Genomic DNA, 19,846 nt, shown 5'->3' with positions numbered 1-19,846 from the left:
CCTAAGACCTGCCCCGTGGAATGGGGTGCCCAAGATGAAAACAAGGACGTGAGCGACAATCGCCCAATACGAGAATGTACGAGTATACAAACTAATATGATGCATGCGAAATGCAATATGCTCGGATATCAGGGATCAAGTCAAGAATCTCATGCTCAGTCTAGAGGCGCCTGAGTGTGTAGTCTCTGATCTGCCCTAGGCATGTTTTGGCTCCCACACTCATCATCAAGACGTGGACCTGCAATGTCCAGGTCATCAGAGCCCGCGGGTCCCGTCGGACACTGTAGCTCTCGATTCCCCATCGTCCACAATACAGAATAGGGCTGAGCGGCCCCAACAAACGAGGTATATCTCAAAAGATATCAGGCTCAACATGATATGTCATGCATAATATGCCAAAGCAGTAAAACATGTATCATGCAACAGATAAATATGCAGCATATAAGTGTGTATACTACGCTTGAATATCTCAGTCAGTACATCACGTACCTCACTAAAACAATCTGACAGAAAGCTCTGAACCTAGACAATACCAACATAAAGAAATCACTAACAAACCAGATCAAACATGCTACAAAGATCTCCCTAATGACCCTTAAATCACTATCTAAGGATTTAGGATTATACCTGCGTCCGTCGTTAGCCCGCTGATGATGTCTCGATCTCAGTACACCGACCCTCCTCGAGTCGACACTAGCTCCGAAACTTCCCGACACCCAAGTGCCCTAGAAACTGGCTAGAAAACCTAAGGTACAACTAGAACTCTCTCTGAAGAATGCGGTGAAGGAAACAAAAGAATCAGCTTCCATTTATAGGCTGCATCCGGACTATTTCAGAAAATATGAACCAATCTTATCTGCCACGTGTCAGAATCTCACTGGTCTAGTTGGATTTCTCGAGATAATGTAATCCGAAGTAGGTCGGGTTATCCATTTAAAATTCGGTGGATACCAACACCTTAAACCCAATTATCAATTCCTTAATAATACTTAATTAACAACTCATTAATTATCTCTTAATTAATACTTCATTCAAAATAGGAATTCGGGTCATTACATCCTCCCCTCCTTACAAAGATTTCGTCCTCGAAATCGAAACTGAAGTACAATACAACTGAATAAAATACAACTCAAAACAAATGAGGATACTCTGAGCGCATACGACTCTCTAACTCCCAAGTCGCTTCTGCAGTACCTCGGCATTGCCATTGCACTAGAACAAGTGGAATGGTCTTGTTTCTGAGCTTTTTCTCTTTCCTACCCAGGATTAAAAGCGGCTGCTCGACATAAGTCAAGTCTTCTTCAAGTTGAACATCTGTCGGACTAAGAACGTGCGACTCATCTGCTACATACCGTCGTAGCAACGATACATGAAAGACATAATGAATGCTGGACAGATACGGCGGTAAAGCCAATCGATACGCCAAATTTCCAACACATTCCAAGATCTCAAAAGGTCCGATGAATCTTGGGGCTAATTTTCCCTTGAGTCCAAATCTCATCACCCTGCGAAACGGTGAAACTTTAAGGAAAACTTTTTCCCCTGACTGAAACTGTAGAGGTCTACGCTTGGTATTCGCGTAACTCGATTGACGATCTTTTGCAGTTTTAATCCTCTTCTTGATCAATTCCACTACGTCAATCGCTTGCTGCACTAATTCAGGTCCTTGCACTTGTCGTTCTCCTACTTCGTCCCAAAACAAAGGAGTACGACAACGTCTACCATACAATGATTCGAACGGAGCCATACCAATGCTATTGTGGTAGCTATTGTTATATGCAAACTCAACAAGCGGCAGATGATCATGCCATGCTGGTCCAAAATCCAAAGCACAAGCACGCAACATATCCTCAAGCATTTGAATACTCCTCTCAGACTGACCATCGGTCTCTGGATGATAGGCAGTACTCAGACTCAATGTCGTTCCCAACGCTTTTTGAAAACTTCCCCAGAACCTTGAGGTAAAGCGTCGATCTCTATCACTGACTATACTTGTTGGCACACCATTATATTTAAGAATCTCTTGGATGTATAGTCTTGCAATGCGATCGAAACTATATTCCCGACTATACGGAATGAAATGTGCTGACTTAGTCAGTCGGTCCACAACAACCCAAATTGCATCACAATTCTTAGAAGACAGCGGCAAGTGGGTGACAAAATCCATCGTTACATGCTCCTACTTCCACTCAGGGATAGGAAGATTCTGAAGTAATCCTCCTGGTCGTCGATGATCAGCTTTCACTTGCTGACAAACCAAACACTTGGCTACAAACTGGTAAACACTTCTCTTCATACCTTTCCACCAAAACTTGGTCTTCAAATCCTTATACATTTTCATGCTTCCAGGGTGGATACTCAACTTACTCCTATGAGCTTGAGATAAAATCTCGTCTCTCAATTTAGAATCTTCTGGAACTACGATTCTTCCGGACAGACACAAGGTTCCATCTGTTTGGAACGCAAAGCCAGATGTGTTGTCTCCGTTAGCTAACCTTGCTAACATTTCCACCTTCGGATCAGAAAACTGAGCTTCTCTGATTTTGGCATACAACATCGGTTCAGATAAAATGCTCGTTACTCGAATGTGTTCCATTCCTTTCTTATGACGGAAGTGAAATCCCAGAGAACAACAATCTTGGATTACACTTGATATGAAACTTGTCTGAAGTGCAGATAATCTCACCTTGCGACTAAGAGCATCAGCTGTAAGATTTGCTGATCCTGGATGATACTTGATTTCACAATCATAATCCTTTAACAAATCCATCCATCTTCTTTGGCGCATATTCAACTCTGCTTGAGTGAAGATATACTTCAAACTCTTGTGATCTGTAAAAATCTCAAATCTCTCTCCATAGAGATAATGTCGCCAAATCTTCAAAGCAAACACAATCGCTGCCAATTCCAGATCATGAACTGGATAATTCTCTTCATGCTTCTTCAACTGTCTGGATGCATATGCAATCACATGACCATTCTGGGTTAAAACGCACCCAAGTCCTTGAAGTGATGCATCAGTGTACACAATGTACCCTCCTGATCCAGATGGCAGAGCTAAAACTGGTGCAGTTGTCAGACGTTGACGCAGTTCATTGAAACTATTTTCACAATCATTAGTCCATTCGAACTGCACATTCTTACACGTCAGTTGAGTCAATGGTTTGGCAATCTGAGAAAATCCTGAGATGAATCTCCGGTAATAATCTGCCAAACCTAAAAAACTTCTTATCTCTTGAGCTGATTCCGGTCGTGCCCAACTCAACACTGCTTCGATCTTGCTAGGAACCACTGATATCCCATCTTTGGATATAACATGTCCCAAGAAGACAACTCTGTCGAGCCAAAACTCGCACTTGTTCAACTTAGCATACAGTTGGTGATTCCTTAAGGTTAGCAACACAAACCTTAAATGTTGTGCATGCTCTTCAAGGCTACGAGAGTATACCAATATGTCATCAATAAAGACAATGACAAACTTGTCAAGATACTCCTGGAATACTCGGTTCATCAAATCCATAAATACTGCTAGAGCATTCGTCAAACCAAACGGCATCACTAGAAACTCGTAATGCCCATACGTTGTTCGAAATGCAGTCTTAGAGATATCACGTTGATGAACTCGAAGTTGATGATATCCAGACCGTAAATCGATCTTCGAGTACACTGAAGTCCCTTGCAGTTGATGAACAAATCATCAATCCGTGGCAACGGGTATTTATTCTTGACTGTTACTCGGTTCAACTGCCGATAATCTATGCAAAGCCGCATAGACCCATCTTTCTTTTTAACGAACAACACTGGTGCTCCCCAGGGAGACACACTGGGTCTAAAGTACCCTTTGTCAAGAAGATCTTGTAACTGTTGTTTCAACTCTTTCATCTCTGTTGGTGCCAATCTATAAGGCGCTCTGGAGATAGGTGCGGTTCCTGGTACCAACTCTATCTCCGCTTCCACTTCCCTCTCTGGAGGAAATCCAGGAATTTCATCGGGAAAAACATCAGGAAATTCATCGACAACTGGAATGTTCTTCACGTCGATTGCATCCTTTGATACGTCAACAGCATAAATGAGGTATCCTTCTCCTCATTTTGCTAAAGCCCGTTGTGCCTTTACAGCAGACACTACTGGCATTGGAGGTCGAGCCCCTTCACCGAAGAAGAACCAATTCTCGTCTCCTTCTGGACGAAACTGAACGAGACGTTGATAACAATCTACCGTCGCCCTATACTTAGTCAATAGGTCGATTCCCATAATACAATCGAAATCTTCCATAGCCAATATCATCAAATTGGCAGACAAGTAATTTCCCTCAAACTCTAGCAAACAGTCTACTACAAGTCGCTTAGCTAAAACCTCTTGTCCCATCGGTGTAGACACCGACAACAAAATATTTAATGACACGTAGGGTAGTTTATGCTTATTAACAGACATTGATGCTATGAATGAATGCGATGCCCCAGTGTCAATCAATACATATGCAGGAATACCACATAAAAGAAAATTACCTGCAATGACTCTCTCGTTATGCTCCTCAGCTTGCTCTTGGTTTAAGGCAAACACTTGCCCCTGAACTCGTGGGCGTTGCTGAGATCCTTGCGATATTCCTCCACGACGAGAACCTTGAGAAGGAAATCCTTTCTGTTGAACAGTGGCCTCAGACTGTTTTCCACTATAAGACCCTGACATAGAACCTCCGCCTCCACTCTGATTCCCCAAATTAGGGCAATCCCTCTTCATGTGACCAAAACCTCCACAATTGAAACATGCACCTGTTGCTCTTCGACAATTCTCCGTCGGGTGATTGCCTCCGCAGTGGCCACATTGCATCTTTTTCCTGCCAAAGCTGTGCACCACTCCAGAACCGGAAGAAGAAGAAGATACAGACTTCTTGAAAGACTAACCCCTTGGTTCAAACGAACTAGAAATTTTGCTAGCTTGCATAGCCTTCCTCCTAGCAATACTGATCTCGGCTTGACGACAACGATTCACTAATCTTTCGTACGAAGTAGGATCATCACAGACAGAAACCCGATCAAAAATCTCCTGGTTCAAACCATTCAAAAAGTGAGAATATTTTGCTGCAGAATTCTCACTGATGTGAGGAGCATACGGCAACAGATCCGTAAAACGTTTCTGATAATCCTCAATGTTCGAATCTCCTTGTTTAATGGTCAACAGTTCCATCTCCTTCGCCTGGCGAAGAGCTGGCGGAAAGTGATGATTGATGAAGGCCTGACGGAAATGTTCCCAACGAATCCGCCCATGCTGCTGAACTAGAATGGCAGAAACAGGTTTCCACCATTTCCGAGCTTTTCCTTGGATCATGAAATCAGCTACCTCCATCTTCTCATCCTCGTCATAGTGCAACACTCGAAAACACTGCTCCATGATATCGACCCAAGCTTCAGCAACATCAGCATTCTCGTCACCGGTCAACGGTGGAGGTCCAATCTTCATGAAATCCATAATGTTGACACGGTTCCTACATCTCCTTTCATCATGATCTCGGTGACGCCTTCCGTCACGATCTCTACGACGATGTTCTCTGCCAGCCTCATCGTCGCCATAACGGCCATGTCCCACACTACCGTGACTGCTTCCATCTCCTGACATCTGAAAGGAAACTAAAATCAACCTCTAAATCCTCAAAACAAAATTACTAATGTCCCAAAAATCTTTGCATGCTCTGATACCACCAAATGTAGCGCCCTTACCCGAGCCACTACTAAACAGACTAATAAACATGCAACATTAAACTTAATACCAACAATTAAACAGCGGAAACCAAATACTTAATCATCTTACAACCCAAACGAAAACAAAACAATAACAGCAGTCTTAAACATTAATACAACCATAACAAGTACAAAACATAACCCTGAACGAGAAAACGATAAACCACAGAAAACCTCCATTGGATCACCACCGAAAACCCAACTGCTCTAGCCACTGCCCTGGTCGTCCGAACCGTCCAACCTAAGACCTGCACCGTTGAATGGGGTGCCCAAGATGAAAACAAGGACGTGAGCGACAATCGCCCAATACGAGAATGTACGAGTATACAAACTAATATGATGCATGCGAAATGCAATATGCTCGGATATCAGGGATCAAGTCAAGAATCTCATGCTCAGTCTAGAGGCGCCTGAGTGTGTAGTCTCTGATCTGCCCTAGGCATGTTTTGGCTCCCACACTCATCATCAAGACGTGGACCTGCAATGTCCAGGTCATCAGAGCCCGCGGGTCCCGTCGGACACTGTAGCTCTCGATGCTCCATCGTCCACAATACAGAATAGGGCTGAGCGGCCCCAACAAACGAGGTATATCTCAAAAGATATCAGGCTCAACATGATATGTCATGCATAATATGCCAAAGCAGTAAAACATGTATCATGCAACAGATAAATATGCAGCATATAAGTGTGTATACTACGCTTGGATATCTCAGTCAGTACATAACGTACCTCACTAAAATAATCTGACAGAAAGCTCTGAACCTAGACAATACCAACATAAAGAAATCACTAACAAACCAGATCAAACATGCTACAAAGATCTCCCTAATGACCCTTAAATCACTATCTAAGGATTTAGGATTATACATGCGTCCGTCGTCAGCCCGCTGATGATGTCTCGATCTCAGTACACCGACCCTCCTCGAGTCGACACTAGCTCCGAAACTTCTCGACACCCAAGTGCCCTAGAAACTGGCTAGAAAACCTAAGGTACAACTAGAACTCTCTCTGAAGAATGCGGTGAAGGAAACAAAAGAACCAGCTTCCATTTATAGGCTGCATCCGGACTATTTCAGAAAATATGAACCATTCTTATCTGCCACGTGTCTGAGTCTCACTGGTCTAGTTGGATTTCTCGAGATAATGTAATCCGAAGTAGGTCGGGTTATCCATTTAAAATTCGGTGGATACCAACACCTTAAACCCGAATTATCAATTCCTTAATAATACTTAATTAACCACTCATTAATTATCTCTTAATTAATACTTCATTCAAAATAGGAATTCGGGTCATTACAATCAGTTAGCTCAACTGGATCAGTTGGCTTATCAGTTAGTGCAGATTCATCAAATATAACATGAATTGATTATTCTACATTCAAAGTACATTTATTAAACACTATATAAACTTTAGTAACTGATGAATAACCCAAAAATATTTCTTCTGCAGATTTAACATCAAAAGTTTTCAAATAATTTTTGCCATTATTATGAATAAAACATCTGCAGCCAAATATTCTGAAGTAGGACACCACACTTTTCTATCCATGCCAGACCTCATACGGTGTTTTCAAATGATTTTTATTAATAATTGATCTATTCAGAGTATAACACGTAGTGTTTACTGCTTCACCCAAAATCTTTAATATATACTAGAATCAGAAAGCATTGTTTTAGCTACTTATTTAAGCGTACAATTTCTTATTTCAACTACACCATTTTCGTTCAGTTTGTTTTTGTTGGTTTTAGTTCCAAGAAATATCTTTTATCTCGAAGAATAGTGTGTATTGTACCACTATCAGGTATGCAAACTTCCATGGGATTAGTTCCTTGTTTAGCTTTTTATTCATAGCATTTCCATATTTGAACTTCAAAAAAATATATATACAATGAAAAAAATTACTCACAATACATATGTAATTTATTGAAAAATATAGCGCATATCATAATTATAAAATAAAATATTAGCATATGAGCACATGAAAAATAAAATATTTTATATTTCTATTCCACCAATAAATTGATCATTTTCAAGGAAATCATTCATAAAATCTGTAGCATCAAAATGAGTTGAATCACTCAAACGGTCACTGTGTTCAGTGAAGTTGGTCACTTTTTCTTTTCCCTTTATTGATTCTTTATAGAGCTTACAAAAGTGATCGGGGGCTCGACAAATACGAGACCAATGTCCCGGAGTGCCGCATCTAAAACAAGAATATTCAAATCGTTTTGAGTGATTTCATTAACACTCATGTTCTCATGATGTATTTTTAGTGAGTGGTTTGTGACGCCTTTTTGAGATGAGTTATAGAAGTAACTACCTCGATTGTTTTCAAAACCATGGCCGCGACCAAGACCACTGATACACTGGGATGTCTCGAGTCATGGATGGTGCCCGGGACGTCCCGGGCCATGGAGCCTATCCATGGAGGGTGCCCGGGTCAGAAGGATGAAATGCTCCCGGGTCAATAAAGCGACAAAATGGATTGACATCCGAGTCATAGGACCCTTCCCCGAGCCGAGGAGTATATGACTTGAAGAATTCATGCAAGGGGCTGGTCAGTAAGAGGCCAGGCCATAGGAGAACCCGGGACATAATCTTATCGGGACGTTATACACCCGGACCCTCATAAGAGATCCCGAGAAGTATTCTACCCAGGCCAACTCGATATGAGTGAGGCATTTAATTGCGCCGACTTGATAGAGTATGCACAGCCGACCTATCTCTGACAATAACATAAATGGTTAACAAAATCAGGTGGGCTGGATGTGACTAATATGGATTTGACATGTCAGGACAATAGGGCATAATCAGCCGCCCGACTATAATTAATGCTCAACACAAAAAACGAGGTCATCATTGCATCCTCTACTATAAATACAAAGTTCTTTACTAGCATTTACTCTCTACTCAGATATTAATTCACACATTGAATGCTCTCATTCATTGTTCATTTACTTTCCACTCTCCACACCAATTTCACAGCCATCACATGGCTACATTGGTTTTCTTTCTTGATTTCCCTGCTGACTTAAGCATCGGAGTGGCTATGCCGGACACCCCTCCGGCGCCCATTCACGTGGTTCTTTTCTTGTTCGCAGATCTCTCAAATTGATCAAGGAGGAAAGAAGTTCAGTTTAAACATTCAACTCATATTTCCTTCAACATCTTGATAGAAAATCTGGTAGAGTACCCGACCCGACTCGTCCTTTTCGCCCGGGTTGCATCATTGGTGCCGCTACTAGGAGAGTAAATCAAGACACTTCCCGAGTCCAGGAAGAGAACAACACCCGTCTTTCTGGTGCAGGTGGCCCCCCACCTAACGGTCCCCAGCCCACCATCCATTTAACTCCTGAGGAGTTGACCAAAATTGTAGATGATGCTGTTAAGACAGCCATGGCAAAGAAGACCACCACTCATCATTCCAATCAACCCGAGCAGCAACATGAGCAGCCGCAGGAGGAAGAAAGAAGGGAAGAGGAGAGGGAGTCAAGCACAGGTTCTAAATCTCCTACTGTGGCAGTGGAATTAGAAGAGTTGAGGAAGAAAGTGAGAGTGTTGGAGGGGAAAGTTGGATCTAAGGGCAGTGCTCAAGTTGTCAAGGGTTGCTCATTCTCCGATACCATTGTCCGGGAACCACTCCCCGGGCATTCAAGTCAGGCACAATCAAGGACTATGACGGGAGTTCTGACCTCGAGGAGCATCTTGCTCGCTTTGAAAATATGGCCATGTTGCATTGCTATGGGGACCAGGTCAAATGTAAAGTGTTTTTAACTACCCTGGTCGACTCTGCACAAAGGTGGTTTGAAGGGCTGGCACCGCAGAGCATTCACTGTTTTGAAAACTTTCAAAAGGTATTCTTGCATCAATTTAGCAGCAGCAAGAAATACAAGAAGACTGCCTTCAGTCTATTCGAAGTAAGGCAGGGCCAAGACGAAACTCTGAGAGCTTATATAAAGCGATTCAATCGGGTAGCTCTGGAGGTTCCCGCATGTGCTCCAGAGACAAAAGTCATAGCTTTTATGCAAGGATTGTGGGAGGGAGATTTTTTCCAATCCCTGACCAAGAAATTGCCCGGGAACTTCGAAGGTCTCTTGTCCCGGGCAAAGAAATATATTAACATAGAAGAGGCGCAGAACCAAAAGAGAGAAGCTTTGAAGAGAGCCAGAGGAGACCGGGTGGTCAAGCCCGAGGAAAGAGCTCAAAAGAAAAGCGGTCCAGGACATTTCTCTCATGTACCTCTGAGAATTGCCCGAGATCGAGAAATTCAAGAATGCAGTTCAGACATAGCCCCGCTTCCCATTGCAATGGCGAGGGAACCAAGACCAGAGAAGAGAGGGTTCTGCACCCTTCACAAAGAGTGTTCTCACAACACGAATGAATGTCGAACCCTGAGGAAGGAATCCAGTAGGAGTTCTGTGCCAGCATCTCATCCTCCTCGAGATAAGTCTAGATAGCCACCTTGGTTGTCTAGACTTCTCAGACCAAATATTCCCCAGAAGTCAATAGACATCCCGAGTGGAAGCAGAAGGGAGGAAGCGAGTTCCCGGGAAGAAAGAAGTAGACAAACTGAGAGGAAGGACCCTTCCCCGAGCCGAGGATTAATAAGCTTCGGCCCATAAGACCTTAGGCGAGTCAGTCTACCCCACAATGACGCTCTTGTCATCCAGGCCCGAGTGGCTAATTATGATGTATTAAAGGTATTTGTTGACAATGGCAGCTCTGTCAATGCCAACTTTAAAGAAGCACTTGTCCAAATGGATTTGCAATGATATCAGTTGGAGGCAGTTGAGACTGCCCTATTCGGTTTTGCTGGACATGCTGTGTATCATGAGGGGGAAATCACCCTGCCACTAACTCTGGGAACCGGGGACTTGAGGAAAACTGTGATGACGGTCTTTACAGTGGTGGATGCCCCGTCCTTGTACAACATCATCTTGGGGAGGCCAGCTATGACTGAGATGAGAGCTGTGGCCTCCACTTATCACCAGAAAATTAAATTTTCAGTTCGAGGACGGGTCGGGGAAGTCAAGGGAGATCAACCCTCTTCTCGGAAGTGTTATGGAGAGACTGTTCGAGTAGACCAGAAGAAGGCAAGAAGGGAGGGGAAGGGGAAGGAGAGTCAAGTGGAGGTGGCCAGAGAGAGAGAAGTACATTTTGTTGCGAAAGAGGAGCAAGAAGTGGTGGAAATTGAGTCGAGAAAGCACTTTCGGGTGGCTCGAGACATCAACGCGTCCACCCGGGTAAATCTCTTACACTGTTTATAACTAACATTAGTGTTCTCGCCTTGTCTCAATAGGAACTAGCCGAGATCTCACCCCAACTGGCTGAGCACAAGTTAAATATTCTCCCGGGATCCCGGCCTGTGAAGCAGAAGAAGAGGCACTTCGGCTCTGAAAAAGATAAAGTCATTGAAGAGCAAGTGGAAGAGCTGTTGAGGGCCAGTCACATCAGAGAAATCCAATTCCCTACTTGGCTCTCAAATGTTGTCCTCGTCCCAAAATCCACCGGGAAGTGGAGAATGTGCATCGATTTCAGGAACCTGAATAAAGCCTACCCCAAAGACTGTTATCCACTCTACCGGATTGATCAGCTGGTGGATTCAACCTCTGGATGCGAGTTATTAAGCTTTCTGGATGCCTATCAGGGGTACAACTAAATCCCCTTGGCTCTTGAAGATCAAAATAAAGCCAATTTTATCACCTCCAGGGCACCTCTGCTATGTTGTTATGCCCTTTGGATTGAAGAATGCTGGGGCCACATACCAACGTTTAATGAATCATGTCTTCCAAAAGCAGATAGGCCGGAATATTGAAGTGTATGTGGGTGATATTTTGATCAAGACCGGGGAAGTCTCCCACTTCATTGATGATCTGGCCGAGACTTTCACCACTTTGAAACAGTATGGAATAAATCTCAACCCAGCTAAATGTGTATTTGGGGTGAGAAGTGGGAAGTTTTTGGGTTTCTTGGTAACTGATCGGGGAATCGAAGTCAACCCCGAAAAAATCAAAGTAATAATGGACATGCCTTCCCCTCAATCTGTCCGAGATGTGCAAAAATTAACCGGGAGGATTGTGGCCCTGTCACGCTTCATTTCCCGATTTTCTCATTGGAGTTATCCATTTTTCCAAGTTCTAAGAAAAGCGCAAAAATTTGGCTGGGACGACAAATGTGAGCAAGATTTTCAAAACTTGAAAAAGCATCTTACTGAGTTTCCTATTCTGGAAAAACCCGAGCCCGTGGAAAAATTATGGATCTATTTATCCGCCACTGAGTTTGCTGTTAGTTCCGTACTTGTTAGGGAAGAAGGAACTGACCAAAAACCAATATACTATGTCAGTTATGCTTTTCGAGGAGCGGAATTGAAATACAGTGAAATGGATAAAATAGCACTGGCCCTGGTGATGACTGCTCGGAAGCTGAGGCCTTATTTTCTCTCACATCCCATTGCAGTCCTCACCAATTCTCCACTCAGGAGGATCATGGCACGCGCCAAAGTCTCAGGAAGAATGGTTAAATGGACTATAGAGTTCGGGGAGTATGACATTGAATATAAACCTCGAGTTGCTATTAAAGCCCAAGCATTAACAGACTTCTTAACAGAGATAATTCAACCAGGAGAAGAAGAGGTATGGGGAATTTTTGTTGATGGTCCATCGAATTTATCAGGATGTAGAGTGGGGGTGGTCTTGATTGCCCCATCAGGAGAGAAGATCAAGTTGGCTCTGAGGATCGACTCCAGGGTCACCAATAATGAAGCGGAGTATGAAGCCATTCTGGCTGGGTTGCAGGCTGCCCGGGAAGTCGGTGCTTCCCGGATCATCATTTATTCTGACTCTCAATTGGTCACACACCAAATCAAGGGAACATATGAGGCCAAGAACGAGAAAATTCTCAAGTATTTGGGACTCATCACAACCCGGGCCTCCCTTTTTACCGATTGGAGCATTGAATAGATTCCTAGGGAGGAAAATGAAGAAGCTGAAATCTTAGCCATTGGCTGCTTCCATGTTAGATATAAGCACACGAGAAGTTCTTTGTTTTACCCGGCTAATGCTCTCTGTTGATGAAGAAATACCTCCGATTCAGAGAAGCTTGTGGATGACCCTTCTCATTGAATATATATAGTCCATGGAAAGCTCCCAGAAAATCGGGCCCGAGCCGCAAAAATAAAAAAACAAGCACCTAGGTTCGTCTTTTTAAATGATGTTTTGTACAGGCGATCATATCAAGGCTCATTGCTCAAATGCTTATCAAAGAATGTAGTAGAGTATGTCCTCCGAGAAATACACGAGGGGTGCTGTGGTGAACACCTCGGTGGGACTGCCCTGTCTCGGAAATCTATATTGCCGGATTTTGGTGGCCCCAAATGAATCAAGATGTTGTCCGACTTGTTCAAAAATGCCAGGGTTGCCAACACCATTCTAATTTTCATCATCGCCCAGCTGCTAAAATGCAACCAATCTCAACATCATGCCCTTTTGATCAATGGGGTTTGGATATTTTGGGTCCCTTCCCCATAGCCCGAGCACAGAAAAAGTTCCTTCTTGTGGCTGTGGATTATTTCTCCAAGTGGGTAGAAGTCGAGCCATTAGCCAAAATTACTGAGGAGGAGGTCATGAAATTTCTTTGGAAAAATACTGTTTGCAGATATGGCATCCCAAGAAAATTGATTTCAGATAATGGGAGGCAATTCCAGGGAAAGAAAATCACCTCATGGTGTCAAGAAATGAAGATCGTTCAATCATTCACCTCAGTAGCTTACCCTCAAGCTAATGGCCAGACTGAAGTGACTAATAGAATCATTGTGCAAGCATTGAAAGCCCGGCTCCATGGGAAGGGTAAAGAATGGGTGGAGGAACTACCGAGTGTATTATGGGCATATCGAACTACACCACGATCATCTACTCGAGAAACTCCCTACAACCTAGTCTATGGTTCAGAAGCAGTCCTACCTGTGGAGATTAGGCAATCCTCTACTCGGATAGAATCTTATCCGAGCAACAATGATCAGTCCCGGGCCATTGAACTTGATCTAGTTGAAGAAAGGAGAGACCGGGCAGCCATTCGAATGGAAGCTTATCGCAGCCGGGTGATGAAATCCTATAACAAGCATGTTCGATCACGGGATTTTCAGGTTGGGGACCTAGTCATGAAAAATTCCAAACCAGTGGGTGATAAGGGGAAATTAGAAGCACGGTGGGAAGGACCCTTCAAAATATTTCGAAGAGTCAGCTCAGAGGCAGCTTATTATCTCGAAGATTCTCAGGGACACACTATTAAGAGACCGTGGAATACATTTCATTTGAAGAAACATTATGTTTAAAACTTTTGTATCTATTGCTTATATGTCAAATAAAGAAATTGTTCCAAGGAAGTGTCTACTAAGTCCAGGGACCCGTACCTTGGCCTGGGGACCCTCACCTCGTTATCTCCAAAGTCCAGGAACCCGTACCCTGGCCCGGGGACCCGCACCCCGGTTATCACCCACGTCCAGGGACCCGTATCCTAGCCCGGGTACCCGCACCTCGGTTATCGCCTAAGTCCAGGGACCCGTACCCTGGCCCGGAGACCCGCACCTTGGTTATCGCCTAAGTCCAGGAACCCGTACCCTGGCCGACAACAAATTCTAGGGACCCATAACTTGGCCCCGGGATCCGCACCCCAGTTATCTCCAAAGTCCAGGGACCCGTACCCTCGCCCGGAGACTCGCACCCCAGTTATATACAAAGTTCAGGGACCCGTACCCTTGCCCGGGGACTCGCATCCCGGTTACTTACTGATTCCAGGGACCCATACCCTGGCCAACTTCCTGAGTATTTATCAAGATCCGTTTCATGTTAACCTCAGGACTTGTCTCGTTTATGAATGTGGATCAGTAAAGACTGAATAAAATCCACAAAATTATTAGAGAATTCGAGTCAATTCACAACGCTTGGAAATATTCTAAAATGATTATCAAATGCGAGAAAGGGAAGGCAAAACATTTTCATTGATATTGGAAAATTTTACAAGGTGCCCGGAAGCCCGAGAAGGAAAAATAAATAAAAATAAAAGATACATGATGGAAGGGTCCTAGTCTACTTTGGGATCTTGCTCCTTGTTTTCTCCTTCCTCATCGTCCGGGAGAGAGGCCGCAGCTTTGACCAAGTCCGGGAAATCCTCTTGGTCAGCTAGGACAAGGCCCGCCTCTTCAAACTGCTCCAGGTACTTATTGAAGCCCTGTTCAAAGTAAGGGAAGGCTTTGTCAGCCACCATCTTCTTGAACTCCCGGGACTTCAGGAATTGAGCCATTTGTTCCTCCTGGGCAGTCTTTATAAGGCTTACAGCAACCTAGAAATCCTCGGCTCGGACTCGGAAGGAATCTGCCTCTGCCCTAGCTGCCTACACTTCTCCTCGGGCCTCAGCAAGCTCCGCCTGGGCCAAATCCATTTGCTACTTTCAAACGGCCCTCTCCTGGGCCAGAACGTGCTCATGGAGCTCATTCAACCGGCCTACCTCCTCCTAGAGCTTGGCATGTGTCTCTCGGGCGGAGGTGGCTTGAGTGTTAGCCCTATTCGCAGCCTGAGCCACCCGCTCAAAGGCCGACATGAGCATTTGCAAGCCCTGTAAACATGGAAAGTTAGAAAAATTGATACATAATTGAATGATGGAACAAGTAAAGAAACTTACGGAGAAGGACCGGGCCACTCCTTCACATAGCATCTCATTTGGGTGGATTCCCTACAGATGCACCATCTCGTCAGGACACAGAAGGCCCCAGATCATCTTCACAAGATCCAAGCTAACGTCATCCCCAAAGATATTAGGGAGGACCCAGGACCTTCCGCCTGAAGGACCAGCAGACGAACTGGTAATAGGATGGGATCGGATGACTTCCTCGGGTTCATCTTCCACGACCATTGTGTCAACAATCGGTTCGGTCGCAGCCTTTATGTTGCGCTGATTCAGAGGAGCCGAGTCCTCCTCATGAGTCATAGAAGTGGTCTCCTCCCGGGGAGGGACCGTCTCCTCCCGAGCCTTAGCCTCTGCCTCGACCCGGCGTTCCTCGATTGCTCGGGCCTCACCCTCTGCCCGAGCTCAGCGCTCTTCTTGTTCTTGAGCCTCCCGGGCCCTCTGTTCTGCCCGAGCTTGTTGCTGCTCGGCCTTCTTCTTGGCCGCTGCTTCCAGAAGACTCGCCTTGATCACATCTTCTTCGGCTACAACAGAGATCAATGAGTCAGAGAGTTGAAAAATAAATATAAAAGAATTAAGATTAGTTATTTACCAGCCTGCGACCCGGCCTAATCAAACTCATCTTTTATCTAGTCCGCGGGGTCTTTGGGACGAGACCCGATCCCATAATGAATCAAGTTGCCCTCGATCAGTACTGAGGACAGTTAGGATTGTTTTTCCAGTGCATCTCGGGCATGGGTAAAAGTAGGAAGAAGTTTGAATTCGGAGGGGAGTTCAGGTTGAGGGGGCATCGAGGATAGAAAGCATGTTGCATATGCCGGGAGAGTGGGAAGTTGAAAAAAGAAAAATTTTGTTTTCCACCCCTTCAAGGACGAAGGGATGTCTGTCAAAAAACGATAATGCATCCTGGCCATGAAAGAAAAGACTCCGTCATTAAATCGGCATGAGTAGAAATAATGAAAAATGGAAGAGTTGATGGGGAGGTTCTTCATACGGAACAAAACAAAAGTGGCTGCCATTATCCTAAAAGCGTTATGATGGAGATGAGTAATGGGGAGGTCAAAAAACCGGGCCACCTCTTCAAAAAAGTGGTGAATTGGGAATCGGAGTCCACTCTTGAGTTGTTCCAGGAAAAAGGTCTGGAAACCAGGGGAGGGGTGTCCAGGTGATCATTTGGTCCGGGGATTTTGATTTTATAGGTGGATGGGATGGAACCTAAAGACCTTATCTCCTCTAAACTACCCGGGCGTAGGGTGGAGGTCACAGTAGAGAACCACAAGGGCCCTGCTACTTTGTATTTCCCCTTACCAGAGACACCAGTAGGTCGGGAGGATGAGGCTTTGGCTTGTTTTTTAGGAGGGGTTCAGGAAGAAAGGATAAGGATGCCTATAGGAATTTGAACAGAGTGTTCAGGAGGGGTCGGGGAGTTATCCTCTGACCGGGCCCTGACATTCTTACCAGACGTAGAAGAAGTAGAATTGGACATGACTGCTAAAGCAAAATGAAGAGGAAGGGAGGTGCAAGGGAGGAAGAAAACTTATGAGTTTAAAATAACTATTAGTTGATGAACGGAGAGGTTGCCGGAACAAGATTCACACGTCAGAAAGCTTGAGAGGAAATTTTGGCAGGGTTTGGCCGCTAGTTCAATTTGCAAATGATTTTGAAAAATTCTTATGCTATCATATATAGGAGGAAGGAATTGACTCACACCGTTGTTCTAAGAAGAATTGGATGGATCATATTGACCTGGGAAATTGGGCGGCATGATTGGGCGGGATATTTGAAAAGACAGGTGCGAAGTTCAAGACGTCATGATGATTTATCTTCTCGGAATACGGAAAGGCTCTGACAACTTTATACTAGGGCTTACGTCAGCACTGACATTAAGATATTGTTATCGTCTCGAGGAGACTAAACGACAAATTGATTTTCTGACTGGGCACACGGAACTAATCGAGACAGCGAGTTGACTCTAGCCCAACTATTTAAGGAGGGATTGATGATACCCCGGGATGTCCTGGGTCATGGATGGTGCCCGGGACGTCCCGGGCCATGTAGCATGTCCATGGAGGGTGCCCTGGTCAGAAGGATGAAATGCTCCTGGGTCAATAAGACGACAAAATGGATTGACATCCGAGTCATAGGACCCTTCCCCGAGCCGAGGAGTATACGACTTGAAGAATTCATGGAAGGGGCCGGTCAGTCAAGAGGCCGGGCCATAGGAGAACCCGGGACATAATTTTCCCGGGACGTTATACACCCGGACACTCATAAGAGATCCCGAGAAGTATTCTGATAGGACTCGTTTTTACGTGTTTTTAGTGTTGGTTTTGAGTCGCATTCATGCATCATATTAGTTTGTTTAGTTTAATTTAGCATTCATTTAGCATGATTTAGCATTTGGCTGATCTCGTGTATTTTGTGGTTGTTTTGTAGGAAGTGGACCAAAAAGTGGGATTTTATTTGCATAGCATCGAAGAGGTCTCGCTAGGGCGGTCAAAAGTGACCGCCCCAGCGAGCATATTGGCCCAGCTGAGGAGTTTCTGCGCGAGTCCTTCGCTAGGGCGGTCAAAAATGACCGCCCCAGCGAATCCATCGATGTGAACGAGAATATTTTGCGCGAAGCTCTCGCTAGGGCGGTCAAAAGTGACCGCCCCAGCGAGACCAAAGACACGGCCAGGAATTTTAATTCGAGAATCACTCGCCCCAGCGGACAATCTTGACCGCCCTAGCGAGCGACGCAATCCTGGAAGATTGTTTCCAAGTTTTGTGGACTCTATCTTACACCATAACCTAAGACACGAGAGAGGCGCCGATTGGGAGACGATTCTGATATTTTCCATCACTTTTCTTGGGAGGAAGGCTAGGAGCAAAGGAGATTTTCGAAGACCTCGAGATTTCCAAGCGTCGTGGCCGTCATCCATCGTCAACCTTAGTATTTTAATTATTCAGTTTTTATTTCTTGCATAGATTGTTGATTTTTATTATGAATTTTGTTGGCTAAATTCTATATTTGTTGGAATTTGAGGGGATCCTACCCCGTACTCGTTGTTTAACATTATTTATCGACGTTTTTATGAGTGATTTGTTTATGCTTTTGTGCTTTCTTATTTCAATTGAAGTCTAGCTAACTTCCTTTGATTATTTCATGTTGTTAATGATTTCGATAGAATAATTGACAATAGGATCGAATAGCATAGACCACGGATTTACAATTTTAGTAGATATACGGAATTGGGTACGTGTCGATAGTGATAATTCACCCGGATGAAAGCTAGCGGATTCCATAGAACGTAATGCAATCGTGAACTGTTAAATAATTGAGGATACTTGATTACTGCATGTTTATGATTAGTATTAATATAGCTCGACAGAGTATATTAATTAGTCTAGGGAATTCCGTCGAATGCACGAGTAAAAGTCGAGTATAATTATTTGAACACGAGCGGTAGGTGAACTGATAATTCCCAACAAATTCGCTTCTCATTTGATTTACATCCAATTTAATCATTGATTTCTTGATTATTTGTTCTTGCATTTTAATCATTTTAGTTATTAAATTCACTTTAGTTTAATCACCAACTCCATCTATCGTTGCTAAAGAAATTGAAGGGAAAATAAGAATATTGTAACGCAGTCCTTGTGGATCGATACTCGTATTCACTTACGTTTATTATAACTTGACTATCGTGCACTTGCGATATTTTAAATCGAGCTTTCATTTATAAAACAAATTTTGGGACTATTCACTGTGCAAGTTTTGCTCGATCAAGTTTTTGGCGCCGTTGCCGGGGACTGTTGATTCACAATTTTTCTATTTTTCATTTAAATTCTTTAGTATTATTTATTTTATTGTTAGTTGATACTCCTATTCTGTTGCAGATTTTTCTTGTGGTGCATGCGAAGATCACTCGAAGTTAAGCTTGAGCCTTTTGACCCTGAGATCGAACGCACTGCTAGACGCCGAAGACAACAGCAAAGACTCAAGGAACAAATGGAGAGGCACGAACAAGAGCAGGAGGCGGACCGCCAAAATGAGAGACGGATTGAGATGCCACGCCGTATACCGATGATGGATTATGCACAACCGTCTCTTGATGGAGCACGTCCAAGCATCGTGAGACCAGTCATCCGAGCTAGCCAGTTTGAGATCAAGCCAGCTATCATTCAGATGATTCAAAACACTGTTCAATTTGGGAGAAGTGCACTTGACGACCCTAATTCTCATATAGCTGATTTTCTTGAAATTTGTGATACTTTTAAGTTTAATGTTGTGTCTGATGATGCTGTTCGTTTGCGTTTATTTCCATTTTCACTAAGAGATAAAGCTAAGGCGTGGTTAAACTGTTTGCCTGTAGGGTCTATCAATACATGGGAGGATATGGCGAAGGCATTCCTGATCAAGTACTTTCCTCCGTCGAAGACTATG

The 19,846-nt window shown here is 44.0% G+C and overlaps 1 protein-coding gene across 1 annotated transcript; it reads right to left on the bottom strand.

Annotated features, from left to right (window-relative positions):
- Positions 1-3,075: 3,075 nt before the first annotated feature.
- Positions 3,076-5,469, bottom strand: LOC140819168 (uncharacterized). Its single transcript, XM_073179177.1, has 4 exons — positions 5,032-5,469; positions 4,509-4,890; positions 3,839-4,079; positions 3,076-3,130 (listed from the first exon to the last, which is right to left on the bottom strand). Exons 1-4 carry the CDS (start codon positions 5,467-5,469, stop codon positions 3,076-3,078), a joined length of 1,116 nt encoding a protein of 371 aa, XP_073035278.1.
- Between the last annotated feature and the right edge of the window lie 14,377 nt (positions 5,470-19,846).

The sequence above is a fragment of the Primulina eburnea genome, chromosome 18, assembly GCF_022965805.1.
Source record: "Primulina eburnea isolate SZY01 chromosome 18, ASM2296580v1, whole genome shotgun sequence".
NCBI classification, from domain to species: domain Eukaryota; kingdom Viridiplantae; phylum Streptophyta; class Magnoliopsida; order Lamiales; family Gesneriaceae; genus Primulina; species Primulina eburnea.
This window is presented reverse-complemented; position numbering and strand designations above follow the sequence as displayed.

Bases quoted from the DNA above. Each gene is read 5' to 3' on its own strand.
- LOC140819168 (XM_073179177.1), bottom strand. From the start codon at position 5,469: ATGGATTTCATGAAGATTGGACCTCCACCGTTGACCGGTGACGAGAAT. The intron at 4,891-5,031 runs GTTTCTGTCTGT...TAGTCTTTCAAG, and splicing joins ACCAGGAGATTTTTGATCGG to AAGTCTGTATCTTCTTCTTC. The intron at 4,080-4,508 runs GTAATTTTCTTT...AATGAGGAGAAG, and splicing joins TAACGAGAGAGTCATTGCAG to GATACCTCATTTATGCTGTT.